The sequence below is a fragment of the Ailuropoda melanoleuca genome, chromosome 9 (genome assembly GCF_002007445.2).
Source record: "Ailuropoda melanoleuca isolate Jingjing chromosome 9, ASM200744v2, whole genome shotgun sequence".
NCBI lineage: Eukaryota > Metazoa > Chordata > Mammalia > Carnivora > Ursidae > Ailuropoda > Ailuropoda melanoleuca.
Window position 1 is genome coordinate 17,110,613 of NC_048226.1, and position 14,435 is coordinate 17,125,047.

The 14,435-nt window shown below is 49.3% G+C and overlaps 1 protein-coding gene across 3 annotated transcripts in view; it reads right to left on the reverse strand.

The window, feature by feature from the left end:
- Window positions 1-2,275: 2,275 nt before the first annotated feature.
- The window catches only part of TTC23 (tetratricopeptide repeat domain 23), a 90,045-nt gene continuing 77,885 nt past the window's right edge, over window positions 2,276-14,435 (reverse strand). The window contains exons 10-12 of one of the 3 annotated variants that reach the window (XM_019803430.1): window positions 9,611-9,733; window positions 3,691-3,773; window positions 2,276-2,841 (exon numbers count right to left, since the gene is read on the reverse strand). In XM_019803430.1, coding sequence (XP_019658989.1) covers window positions 2,727-2,841; window positions 3,691-3,773; window positions 9,611-9,733 — 321 coding nt within the window. In that variant the 3' untranslated portion in view covers window positions 2,276-2,726. Of the gene's footprint in view, window positions 2,842-3,690; window positions 3,774-8,766; window positions 8,791-9,610; window positions 9,734-14,435 lie in introns of those variants that run through there. The other 2 variants (XM_034667926.1, XM_034667927.1) reach the window with 2 other exon arrangements.

The following is a 14,435-nucleotide window of genomic DNA, read 5'->3' on the forward strand; positions in this document are numbered from 1 at the left end:
AGAACTTGGTGTTGTTCACACAGAACCAGAAAGCATGGCAGACAGAGCAAAAACCAGTGGCTTGTATCCAAATAAAGACTGGACAGTTTGTGCTAAGAATGTGGTCGTCACAGCCTGGAAGGCTAGGGTGACCAGCCATCCCATTGTTGCCTGGGATGATGGTGTTTCCCGGGACATAGGACGTTCAATGCTAAAACCAGGACAGTCCCAGGCACACCAACATGGCTGGTTGACTTACATGCAAATTGGAGGGTAAGTGAATCATGGCTGTTTCTTATGTGCTTGAAAGACCTGCAGTTGTTTGAGCCACAGGAAGAGTTATTAGATATACTTGCCTATGTGTAACTTTTTACCACAAAGACCATGAATATCTATAGCCTTCCTCTCTTGTTGAAGTGAACACATTTAGTGGATAGGAGACCTTTGGGTGGGACTTTCCTAAATTCATTCTTAACCGGGGTAGGGACGAAATTTTTAAAAATGCATTTTAGTTTCTGTGATTCTAAGATCTTATCCTCCAAGAAATAACGGAAAGGAAGAAGTCACGTCAGAATTCATTTTTTTCCTACCCAAAGCCCATCATGGACTCCTGTCTGCTCAGGCCGCTGCCAACAGTAGAACGTAGACTGCTCACACAACCGACATTTCTTTCTCCCAGTTCTGGAGGCCAGAAGATCGAGGTGCTGGTGGATTCGGTGCCTGGTTGGGGCTCTCTGTCTGGTTTGTCCCAGGGTCGTCTTGTTGTCTTAACGTGGTAGAGAGAGTGATCATGGCTCGTGTCTCTCTTGATCAGGGCACTAATCCCATTCGTGGGGCTCTACTCTTACGTATTCATCAGCTCCCAGAGGCCCCCCCCTAATATTTTCACACAGGGGATTAGGGCTTCATCATGAATTTTGGAAGGTACACATTCAGTCCCTGGCAGACTCCCATGTGGTATATACTTTGCTTATCCCACCATCCACATTGAAACCCATGTCTTCAATTAGATGGAACACTTGGTGAGTAGTGACCACGTCTCATGCCTTCATCCCACAGGCATATGTGGATGAGTGGGTGCCAGTGGGGGTGGCCTGTGTGGGAAGCTGTCACAACTTCCAAGGGGGGGACCAGGGATCCTGCCTCTCTCTCCGCCCTGTCATGGGCCTTTTTGGTTTAATTCCCCCATCAATTCACGAGGTGGCATTCTGCACAAATGGAACCAGATTGGCTTCGGGATTTCCATTGGCTGCTGGAGTGGCAGGGGGCCGGCGCTGCATCCTGCAGCCATCTTAGCACCAGCCTGCAGCCTCCTTGGACCACGGTCCCCGTATTGAGGGTGGGAAGGAGAAGGAACAGCGCCGCCCACAGTCTATTCCCACTCACTTCGTACTCTGTCCACCTCTATCCAGCACCTGCTCTCATTGTTGACAGCATGAAGAAAGGTGCTCAAAACCTCCTACTCTGCTTTTCCATTCTCGAGTGGCAATGGCCTCCCCCCAGCAGGAGACTGAAGACCACTGTGGGACATGAGCGCTCGTCCCACTCCACCCTCCCTACCTCACATGCTGAACCCAGAGAGAGCTGGGAGAGCCGGGGGCCAAGGGCTGTGCCAACTCAAAAAGAAGCTCCAGACAGCAGCCATGTTTCTCCTGCCTGGAGTAGAGGCCAGAGGAGTCCGAGGCCCTGCCCTGCAGCCTCTCCAGGCTGGCCTCATTCCTGCTCATCTCCCTTCACTCCCTTACCCCTGCCTCCCCTGACCTCTGGACCATTTACCACCATTCACTACCTGCCTCTCTGTACGGGGCTCTTTCCCTCTGTTACCAATTTCACCATTATGTTTAGTGAGTGTCCATGTTGGGTGGCAAGCCCTGAGGGGATGGGGACAGTGTGTCTTGTTTACTGTTGTGTCGCCAGCTCTCACAGGGTGTTCTGCCACATTCGCTGAATGACTGCATGAGTAAAGAGAAGCTTCCTCGTGCCCCTCTCTAGGCTCCGAGGAATTCTGAGGCAGGCTTCGTTTTAAAAACACATACCTGAGAGACTATGGACTCTGAGAAACAAACTGGGGGCCTCAGAGGGAAGGGGGGTGGGGGATTGGGATAGACTGGTGATGGGTAGTAAGGAGGGCACGTATTGCATGGTGCACTGGGTGTTATACGCAACTAATGAATCATCGAGCTTTACATCGGAAGCCGGGGATGTACTATATGGTGACTAACATAATAAAAAATCATTAAAAAATAAATAAATAAATAATAAAAAAAAACACATACCAACCCCAGCGCTTCCAAGATTCCTCTCGTTAGCATTTTATTCTCAATCCCTATTATCTTCCTATGAGAAAGGGCTTTTTCCAGAATTTTATTGCTCCAAATCTGACTCCAGATCTATGCCAGGGCTCTCTCTGTACAGATATCGTACACTATATCACGCACAGGAACTTGTAAACTTTTGAAGAGAAGCCTTGCAGTCCCAGGAGTGCTGACGGGTAAAAATTTTTGTTGGCAAGAAAAACCACTTGGGCGGTAAAAAAGAAAAATTCTTTATAGAAGCACCAGATCACCCTGGAGAGGATCCACTGTCAAATGTGGCCCACAGGAAGTTGGCAGTATCTCTGTTGCCTGCGGGAACAAACAGCCTTGACAGTCTGTCGAATTCCATCTTCTTGTTGGAGGCGTTGAGACAGCCCCCTTGGTGTGAGCGCCCAGGCATGACCAAAGCTCTCTCTGGGGGTGGGAGGGGGCTCAGTCCGCCGCGTTGGGCCGGGCCTTGCCCAGCGCAGTGTGCTGGGACACGCCGGTGTAGAAGGCTGGTTTGGCTCTCGGGGCCTGCCTAGACTTCACGGCCACCTCTGGGGCCCTGCAAAGGAGCAGAAGGTGGGGTGAGCGTGGTGCCCCTCAGACCTCCGCACCGGTGCTGCGGTGAAGGGGGGCCTCGCAGTTGCTGAGCTCCAGGTCACCAAGGAGCCTGGGGAGGGAATATAAAGGAGAAGAGAATCCTGGCACAGGGTATTTTTTTCTTCCACTTTCTAACTCCTTGTGACTGTTCTTCCTGAGCTGAGAGAATCCGCCCTTGGCTGGCTCAGTGAGCAGAGAGGTTAGGGCTGGAGGCCTTGCTGGCTCGAGGCTAAAGGGGCCCCTGGGGGAGGTGGGGGTCGGCCCTGAGACAGTGCCCCCTGCTGGCTGTCTCCTCGCCTTCTGTGCTTCCAGGACCTTTCCTTGGCAATCTGCCCACAGACTCTGGGCCACATAGGCTCTGCGAGGTGCCGCAGAGCGTGGGGCCTCCCTCTGCTCCCTGGCTGAGAAAGACCTGGGGCCAGCCTTCAAGGTGGAGTCAGAGGGCTCTCAGCTCCCCCCACCCAGCCGACAGGCACCCTGAGAGTGAAGAGACGCCAAAGGCAGGCCTCCTGCAGGCCAAGCTAGAGCCCTGGGCCCTTGCCCTCCGGCAGGGGGCGACTGCAGGCGCTCGTGTGCAGGAGGGAGAATGCCAGTGTGCGTGTGACATTATCAAGAGCTCCTCTCAGTGTCTGGGCGAGGGAGCTGTTCTATAGCAGGGTTTTCAAGGGAACCACGGGTCCTGCAGAGTTGATGAGTTACGGTAAGTCAGTTTAGTAAAACTTTCCACGGAAAGTTCCCCAGAACCTAACAGAACCAGCTTCCTCTGAGATCGGAATACCAAAGGAAACAGTGCAGGGGGAGGCCAACTCACTTGGACAGAACGTCCACCGTCTGCTGGGTGGCCAGGGTCCTCTTGTCCTGTGGTCCGTACAGGAGGGTCTGGATCTGAAGACACTGCGGAACACCAAGCAGTAATCATGAGGCCACTGAGCGCATCTCGCCGGAAAACCAGGTCTCCCTCGAATGAAATGAAGACAATGCCTGACGGGACTGGCGCATGCTCGGGGTTTCTCAGGGACAGAGTGACCTGCGGTGTGGGTGCTCTGAGGGGTCCAGGGAATACATGTACGGTTGTCATACTGTTTTACAGAACTCCCTAGGACTAGCTGTAGGCAAACTACGTTTACAGTTGTTTTAGAAAATAAAGGCCAAAACATTGGTATGGGATGGCCTCTCGTTTCCATTTTTTAATGAGTCTTATGATAGCCCAGAAAAGTTTTTTAATGGTTTTGCTTTTTGTTATTGTTGTTATTGTTAAAAAACGCTTTATCTCATATGGGCTTTTTATATTCATTACTACACAGTAATTTCTTAGGAATTAATTTATTTAGGAGTTAACTGTTCAGCCGATGCCTTACCTAGGGCTCGCTTTGGCTTGATTTTTCCTGTCTACATGTTGAACTGCCATTTGGTTGCCTATTCCAGGCCAGGGCAAACTCAAGGAAAGGATAAAGATGAAAGTTGGGCCCCCAAATGGCCAAAATCCCCAAACGGTTTTCATCCAGAGATAGACAAACATACCAATAGAACATGGCAGAGAGTCTAACACTTGAAAGATGACAGAAGTGGCCCTGATGGGTCCAGGGGGAGGAGCTGAATTCGTCAGTAAATGGAATTTTGGATGAAACATCGAAGGTTTATCTTTATCATCTCGAGGTAGGGAAGTATTTCTTAGACAAGATCCAGACAAACCAAAAGTAAAAGACTGATACAATTTAACTCTATTAAAATTCAAAACATCTGTGTACCAAAATTCACCTTAAGCAAAGTACAAAGAGGGAGAGCACAAAGTACAATGAGGGAAAATACTTGCACAATACCAAGAAGGGATTAGTATTAAGAACGTATAAAGAACTCCTATAAGGTAATGAGAAAAACAACCTACCAATAGAAAACAGTCAAGAGACATAAACAGATTATTCAAAGAAGTTGAAAACTAAGTGGCTAATAAACACACCTAAGCTCACGAGTAATCAGAAATGCAAAGTAAAACTTCAATAAGGTCGTCCCTTCACCTATTATATTGCAAAAGTTACAGGCTGATCATGATAATACCAAGCTTTGTCAAAGGTATTAAGCAGGAAGAACTCTTATATATTGATAGTGGGTGTTGAAATCGGTATGACCACTTTTTAGAACAATGTGGCAACATTTAGTAATGGATAGGTATATTGTGATATATGTGTATTGTGTATGTACACTATCATACAGATTTTTGATGTGCTTGCATGTATACACAAAGATGCATCTTGTGATTATAGACAGAAAAAAGCAAATTGCAGATGAATGCATTATATATTATTACATATTACTATAATATATATTATATATATATCACTTATATGAAGATTAAGAAGCATGTAAAACAAGGCCGTAGTGAAATAATTAAGACAACATGGGAATGATATCAAATTCAGGACAGTAGTCATCTGGAGGTGGGGTGGGAAAGGGATAGTGGAGACTTCAACTGTACGGGTCATGTCTTATTGCTTATATTGAATAGTGAGCTCAAAGTTGTTTTGTTACATTCTTCATGATTTCTGCATATCTGAAATACTTTATATTTTTAAAGTTTTGAATTGGTTTTTCTACATGGTAACAGCTTGAGTCAAAAAGAGTGTGATTTGAGGACTTTGTACTGAAGACTGTTTATTCGTTCTGATCTGCTAACCATTTTTAGGTCTTTGAGAAAATTAAAATGCAAGCAGCCAAAATGCTTTGTCTTCATAAGATGTGGAAAATATCAAAACCGTCTGAATGTTTGGTTCAGTCCGAGGAATTGAGAATGTGGTTCTGGAACTTGAGAATGGGGCTGTCTTCTGGAGGCAAGAAATATTATTAGACAAAGATATGACAGGGTTCTTTTTTAAAATAACAGATCCTCACTGTATTGGTTGAATTATATAACAGCGGGAAGTTGTACCCTGGCTCTGTTATTCCATTTAGCATATGATCCAACCAAAATCCCAACCCCTCCATCCAACCAGCCCCAGCCATTCGGAATTTGCAGTGGTGCCGTGGCCAGGCCTGGCCTAGGCAACATGCTGCTCATTCCACGGGTTTGAGCCAACACTGCTTTAATCCACAGATAAACTGTGAACTTGGGAAATTCAGGAACCTGAAAAAGTTCTGTACTGCTTTTGGGGACAGGTTTCTGACACCCACGACACTTGACAGAGACTCTTCCAGCCCCCCTCTCCTGCATGGCTCCCCGCTGTTGGAAGCCTGGGGGCGTCTCCACGCAGGGCCGGGCAGAGAAAGTGCTCAGGAAGGGACTGCAAGCAGTAACCAAGCAGGCTTTCCCCTCACTCGTGCTTGGCAGTGAGAGGCCTCTGTCCAGGGCTAGCACTTCTTCCCAGAACAGACTTCATTTTCTCCTACATGGCCAGAAGTACCTTAACTCAGTGTAAAAGATCAGGTCTAATTTTAAACCCACCCGACTGCTCTGCTTACATATTTATGAGGGCCTCCGATGCGGCTCATTTTGAGATGAGCTGATGTCGACATGCCTTGCTGCTGACTCGTTCACCGTGACATTAGAATTTTACCGACATTGTAACGACTATTTGAGACGGCCTGAGGTCTCAGTTTACCCTGCTTTAACAGGTGGCCTCCAAAATCCAAAAGTCAGGAGGAATTTCCATCCTACCCATTTGGTAACCGAAGTTTCCCCCTGGCCCCTCACTCCCTAGGGAAAGACACACGAGTAGCTAAATAGTCATAGATTCCTGGGAACAATGACATGGCAACTGACAGAGCTTATACAAATTCTCACTGGTCTTACTAACTACCTCCATTCCAGATCTTGTGTGCTGATCCTTTTTCCCTGGGGGAAATGTTTGTAGAGAGAGTGGAGGTAGGAGAGAGGGTCACGATCAATACTCAAGCCCAAGAGAGGTGAGCCCCCCCATCCGCATCCCTACTCCCTAGCCCCCGGCAGTCTAGACTCTTCTCTTCCTGGCATTAATAGATTTTTGTAAAGGCTACTACTTATCCTCATTAAGAAGATTTGCCCCAAATTCTAGCTGAAGTGAGAAGAGATGTAAAGGGATGCCAGCTAGGAGAGGGAAACGGGTCCTCAGCCCAGGGACGCCATACCAGGCACCACATCAGGAAAGAATCGTTCACCCATTAGCTGGAATAGTCTCCAAGAGCTACCTTTTTAAAAGAGTGAAATAACCCCTCACTGACCCTTACTAGAAAATGTTTACATAGCCGCGTATTTATCTAAGAAATGTAAATTGAATTTCTTAACGTTCTGCTCCTCTTAGCTAAATTTGTTTAAGCATTTTTGCGTGAAATAGGTATTTCGATTCTTTTGTTAAAAATATAGACCTCAACGGAGACAAAGTCAATAAGTTGTTAATTGAACCTACCGGGAGCCAGGCATTGTAAACATCTCTCTGAACTAAGTAAAGAACTCCCAAACCCTGGCAGGAGAACATTCGACACCATTAATAAAAGCTGTTTTGTGTCCTCCACACTCTTCCAAGGCCAGCGCACTCCTATCTGAAATCAGTCCCCACCGGCTGTTTCTCATTTTTCTTTAGGTCAATAAAGAACCCTTAAGTTTGCAGTGTCCAGATGAATTCTGGGGAGCCATGACATGGCTCTCATTCTCTTTGATTTTATCTGCAGGGCTTGGAAGAAGTCATTTGTGTTTCTTTTATTCCTTAAACAGTAAACAAGAAGCTTTCCTCCCGCTGCAGGAAGATGAAAGGGGGCGCTTCCTTCTACACTAGCTTGCAAGCTGTCCCCAGAGGGGCCACGTTCCTGTTGCTTGTCTTTGTGCCCCAGGGCCCTGCCCGGGCCCTGACACCTGAGTGTGCGCCATATTTGCTAGATGAATGAATGAGGACACAAGTGGGCAAGGAGGGCATCTGAGGAGATTCTTCTATGGAGCCTGAAGACACGGTTGGACCAGAGGGTTCCAGGGATCCAGCAGCGAGCGAAACTTTCCAGTACGGGAGCTTTGCTGTGGGTGCAGCGTCACAAACCTTCGCCCTCCAAATCCAGGCGAGTTCAGTAGTTGCCAGAGTGCTGTTGGCTAGATGCTGCTTCTCTTAGCAGTCATTCATGGCTGCCGGGGTCGTTAAGACACAACCTTAAGCATTTGATGTGGAATTAAAAAAAATTATTTTTGACATGACTGTTTGGAGAGCTAGGTTCCTAAGGGGCCCGGGAGACAAAGCAGCTGGGACAGGAGCCATCAGCTGGTGTCTTCGTAGCTCTGGTGCACCTCTGTGCCCCAGAGCTCATGCCCTTCCCAATATGGTTGGAGGGGTGGCTTGGTGGGGGCCGCTCTGGCATGCAGGTTAGCTGACTGGGTCTACTCTGGCTTTAGAAAATCGCAACAGCTAAATACCCAAACTCACAAAGAAGCGTATCTTCTGGTCTGGGCAGGAATCCCTCACCATCTGCAGTCAGGACTCAAGGCCATTCATTTATTTTCCTGGCAGTGCCTCTGCAGGACTGGACTGGGGCTGCTTTAGCCCTCCCTTCCCCCACCACCCTCCAGCCTTAAGTCCCAGGACTGCACCATCCTTCCTATCAGGGAACGTCAGACAATGGAAGTGCTGATGGGACATCCTCCTTACTAACGGAGGCCGCCGGGCAGCAAGGCTGTCGCTGAAGAGCCAGCTGCAAGGCCGCACGGCTCAGTACTGGAAACCCGACAGACTTTGTCACACCTGGTAAGGGTCCATGCCAAGCCTGACACAGAGTTTGTCTTTATATGAAATGAGAACAAAGCCAGAGAAAGGTACATTTGTAAAAAAAATGACTCTCATGCTCAAGATCTGAAATCTCTACTCCTCTTTACAGGTTATCCGCTGCAACAGTAAGCCCGTGGCGGAGAATCACCCAGAAACTCATGAACTCTGCTCTGTTTTCATGTCAGTTCTCAAGGCTGCTGTTAAGAGAAAAAGATATCAGAACCCAAAAATACGTGGAAGTGCGAAATGTCTTCAAAGTTTAGGAAAACACAAATATGCTTTCATTTACGAATTTCTACCAGGCAGGCAGAAGCAAGTTACTTAAATGATGGCCTTGGGAGAACTGAAAGGACAAACCAAAACACAATTCATCAGCTGGCATTTTCCTGCAGAAATGGCACACGTGGGTGGGGCTCAGCTTTCCCGAGCCCTACCCAGGAACTAGCCTTGCCCTCACTAGGCCCGTATCTTCCTCCATGCCCGCTCGTTCCTGTGGCAGATGTTTGCAGAGCCCCTGCCATATGGCCCCCTGTGTCCACCTCAGTGACAGAGCAGAGAGGGGCAGGCTGAAGGCCTTTGTGAAGTAACATGTGAGTTAAGGCCTGCAAGATGGGCGCCAGATCGGGGGGAAGGTGGTGGTGGGGGGCCCCAAGCAGGAGGACTGGAAAGTGTTTGAGGAAGCATACTGATTCCCCTCCTCTCTTTCTCTCCCTCCCTCCCTCCCTCTCTCTCTCATACACACACACACACACACACACACACACACACACACACACACACACACACACCTGCAGCTCCCTGACCTGTAGACCCACTAATTCTGAGCCCCACCTGCTGCACAGGTGGGTAGGAAGCCTCCCAGAAGGACAGATAAAGTGGGACCAGGGACCCCAGGACAAGGGACACGGGAGATGAGGAAGAAAGGGGGGCCCAGGGACAGCCACTTGCACAGCTGCCGAGAGCGGGCCCTGTCTGCAAAGTTCTCCCTGAGTGTCTGCTCAGTGCCTCACTCCTCACCTCCGAGCTGCCATGTGCCGTGGCTTCTGTATCCTTATCGACATCCCTTGACTCCCCCACGACTTTGTTCCATCCCCTGGCCACTGTCTGGGAGCAAGCTACAATCATCTTTCTCCAGGACAACTGCAACACAAATATTTAGAGGACAAACACATCAGCCGGACTTGCTATTGGGGGGGGAATCCGGCTGCGTACCCATGTCAGTCAAGGCAGCTAGCTTTTTGTATAGAAGCCGGACTCGCCCATTTTGGAGCCAGACAGAGCAAGAGATCTGGACCCTCTTCAAGCCACGCCCTTTGGGCTGACTTTTCATGGCCTGTTTCCCTCCTGATGTAGAGCTCAGCCGTGCCGCCCGGGTTCTTCCTGAGCCAGCTGTGGTCACACCAGCCATCCCTTTTTAAAAATATATTTTTAAAATATTTTATTTATTTATTGTCAGAGAGAGAGCGCACAAGCAGGGGGAGCAGCAGGCTTCCTGCTGAGCAAGGAGCCTGATGCGGGACTCCATCCCAGGACCCTGGGATCATGATATGAGTCAAAGGCAGATGCTTAACCAACTGAGCCACCCAGGTGTCACCCACACCAGCCATTCCTGACCATCACTCTTTCCACTTGTTTAAGGTCATGCTGAATTTACATGGGAGGTTTTGCCTTTCCCTCCGTCGTTGGCCGTCCGCCCATAAACTCATGGTTGTCCCACATCTAGTGAGGCTCTGACAAATCTCCAGTCTCGGGCCGGGGCAGTCTGTCCAGACCCACAGTTCTGTGCCCTCCAGACTCCGATGCCAGTTCAGGAACTTCGAAGGCACTGAGTACTCAACAAGCAATGGTTCTAATAGTTGAGCTTTCCGCAGCAAACGTAGCCTAGTGTGGGGCCGTCTGTGTTTTCTAAGGGAGAACAAAGGTGGAGGGATGCTGTGCGGGGGGTGCCCTGCCCTCGTGGGGCCTCTTCCTGGCAGCTGGTGACGCCGGGGCAGCTTGTGGCCAGCAGGGCTGGAATTCGCATTCCCACCTAGCCTATAGCAGGCAAGGAGGCTCCACCTTTTCCCCACAGAAGGTCAAAACTGGATGACTTTGATCCCTTTAACCATCCACTCCCACAGTTTACAAACAGCTTTGAGTAAGGAGCACTTGGAACGTCTTCAAGTGCGCTTCTGAACTGAAGAACAGGATTTTTTTTTGATGAGAAATTCATGTCACGACCTTACTCTCTTTCAAAAAAGGATTGGAGGGGATCTGCTGCAGCCCGGCAATGGGTTAGTCAGTGACCATTAGGAAAATCAGGATCAAGGACAAATAAGTAAGACCACACCTGAAAACAGTGTGGGCTGACACGGGGCTGTGTGGGGACTCCAAATTGCTCTGGGTTTCCTGGTATCCAGGGCAACCAGGAAAATACCACACAGGCTAAAGGGAAAGCAAAACTCAGTGGTCCACTGATGGAATGACAGTGCATGAATTATGTATAAAAGGCAGCTGTCAACCAGAAGACTCTGGGTGCTTGGCCGGCTGGAGGAATGGCTGGTCTAGGGTCTTGACCCATAACCACATGAGACCCTTCCAGGGATGGCTTTCTCATCTACAATCTATGAAGAAAAACTATTTTCCTCCACCTTTCTTCAACCGATTCATTGGGCTTTGAATTTCTTGGAGAGAGGTCACATAATATCATGTTATTCTTTTATGGAAATGTTTTATGTTGGAAGCTGTGAAGCAGTCAGGCAGCAGACCGACCCCTGATGATGACAGTACTTCCTAGGGAGGCCAGATGAAGGGGGAGGCCACCCCAACTTCACCCTGTCACTGGGTCCAGGATGAGTCCCGAGAAGCTATTGACCTGGGGAACAGTCTTCAGGAATGCTTTTTTGCAGCCTTTCACCTGGATGAAAATGTTGGCTGTGATACCCATCCTAGAATCAAACCAGGTCTCTATGTTACAAAAGCATGTGGAACTTCCGCTGTGGAAATTTCCATCTGGAGCCAACGGATTTCTCCCATTGCGCCCTGCAGGCAGATGCCTTTGAAAAACAGATCAATAATATGGTTTTCCCCTCAGTAATTTAATCCCACGGTCTGCTTTGTTTCTCGTGCCTTCCTGTTTTTCCGTGTCCACAGGACCATGCCGGGCCATTCAGCACGGGAGGGCACATCTGGAAAAGCCAGTGTTCACTGGATTCCTGTTCTGGAGTTGGAAACCTGGGGGATACAGCTGTAGTTGTGATAACAAAGAGAGAAACACTCGGCCAGTGGCTTTAGAAAGCCGCCCCCGGCTCCACAGAGCCCAGTGCTAAGTATGGCAACTGAGAAAGTCGGCCTCAGCAGCAGATGGATGTGCAGGGCGTGTTTCAAGTCCTGTGTGCGTGCCCCAGTGTTCACAGCGTGGCCAGCCCTGTCCTCAGATGGGCACACGTGGAGAGGTGGCAGTGAGGACGGCGTGGACCACAGCACGCATGACCGACAGACATGCAGGTTTCAACCCTTTCTTCCCACATTCTGGCAAATGGCCTGACAGCTTTAAAATGTCAAAGCCATGGTGTTCGGGGCTGATGGTTAATGAGGCCAAACTAGAGGGAAAAAACTTCACTAACTTCCACGGCAGCCTTTGGGAGTGATGAAACCCGACAGTTTCTGGAGGCTGAGATGATTTTAAGCCCCGTCGGTGGGCGTGGGGCCCAGAACAGTGATCTCAACCTTCCCCCAGAAGCTCAAATGCAGATCCAAGGGCCCCAGCGACCCCTGCCCCAGAGTCGGATTCAGAAGGTCACCCTCATGCTGGGCTTGAAGACCCTATTCTTGCTGAAACTTACTTAAGAGGAATCTGCCCATACACAACTTACTTGTTTCCAGGCACCTCAGGCCCCTTGCTGGTAAGACAGGGCTCCTAAGGTGTGACCTGCGGGGCTGTGAGGACTAGGAATGACGTACGAGCCACCCTGGGCAGCAGCCAGCCTGGTGCAGAGCCTGTGGTCGGTCGTGGTAACTTCTCCGCCCCACCGGGGACAGTGGGGCCCTCATGAAGGTTCGTGTGGCCCCTGCTCAAGTTTCGTGGACATCTGCTACTATTTGCCAGCTTCCCTCATTCCTGGGGTCCCTCCCCGGCCCAGAGTTGAGTGGCGAGGCTGAATCCTCGGAAGAGGAATCACAGTGGAGGCTCCCAAGGGCAGGCAGTGACTCAGCCAGGAAAACCTTGCCTTCTCCTCCTCCTTCTGCTGCTCTGTGGCACCCTGGACCCCACTGGATCCTGCCGCTTTCTAAAGCAACCTCACTTCCCTCCCCTCCCTTCCATCCCTGGGACAATGTGGGGAGAAGGAAGTCTGGGTGTTGCTGTTACCGCCATATCACAGAGGAGAAACCTGCAGCCTTGCCTTGATTCTTGGCCCATTCCAGTCCATTCTCAATACTGTCCTCATATGATTTTTTTTTTTAAATCCAAAGTACAGATAGAGACCTGTGGTGCCCTGCTTAACATTCCCTTCATGGCTCCCAGCTGCTTAGAGCAACGTTCAGAAAACATTTTCTGCAAAGGGCCACACGGTAAATACTGTGGGCTTCGCAGGCCAAGAGACAAACATCGAGGCTTACTGTGTAGGCACGTACGTAACAAGAGGGAGAGGAAACTTCCTGGAGTTTGTTTTATCAATGAAATTACGAGTAGGTATTTTTGTCTTCTAGTTTTACTCAGGAGAAGAATGGGTTTCTTTTTTTGGTGCAGGTAAGATTTCACTTAGTGGGGGCTCAGTTAATGTTCCTTATACTCCAATCAATTTATGATCATCTGTAAAATGATGACAGGTTTTATGACTATCTGTAAAAACCATTTTTAACTTGGCTTATATCCTTAACTATAATGAACTAAACACAGGCAGTGAACTGGCCATTGTTTGGGACTCCTGGTTAAAGGATCAAGTCTCAGCCCCTTAACCTACAAACACGGCTGCAGAGACTTGCCCCCATGTCTTTCGCCGATGATTTCCCGACAGACGGTCGGCCCTAACTGGTTTTTGCTTCTTAAATAGGCTTCACTCTCTCATCCCTGAACCTCTTTTTCCACCCCATTTCCAACCTGGGAATCCCTGTATCTGCTAGGCTACACTCTTTTTCAGGACTACTTATCTGTGGACACCTTCCCGAAGCCCCTTCCCTCCCATAGATCCCAGTGCGGACCTGGAGAACTTAGCACCTAATACCACAGTTGGGGGTTTACAGTCTGCAACTTCCTCTCTGGCCTGGAATATTCTCAAGGGAGGAAGCTACTGCATGCCTACTGGGCTCATTGCACAAGCTTCAAAAACAGGGAAGGGCTGTAGGGACCCTGTCCCAGGTCTTCTGACTATGGGACTGTGTTTCCTGCACCATCTCCAACCTGGGCCACCCAGCCGCCTTGAGGGCACCATGTTCTTACACCCTACCAAGCCCCTGGCCTCAGCGAACTGATCCAGGGTGAGCACTTGATTCACGCCAGGTCTATCCCCCTTTCCCTAGGATCTTTCAAGCTATGAGTGAGAAATGGCACAGGGGTAGGAAGTAAAACTCTGGAGCGCTGGCAGCCATGACCTCCATCTTGAAACGAGACACTGCCATGACAGAGGAGGAGGAGGATGTGGAGGGAGAAGCAGGCAGGAGTCTGGGGCAGAGATAGCCCTGGAACATTCTCCTGAGGCTCAGCTGCACCCTGCTCTGCTAATCATCTGCCTATCGGTCCTTCTCTGGAAACCACAAGACAAGAGATACCCCTTTATACCTGAGCGAGTTTGACTGTTTTCTGTCCGTGGTAGTCCAAAGACTCCTTCTTATCCTGATCTTGGCCTTCTCCCCACTGTGTCAC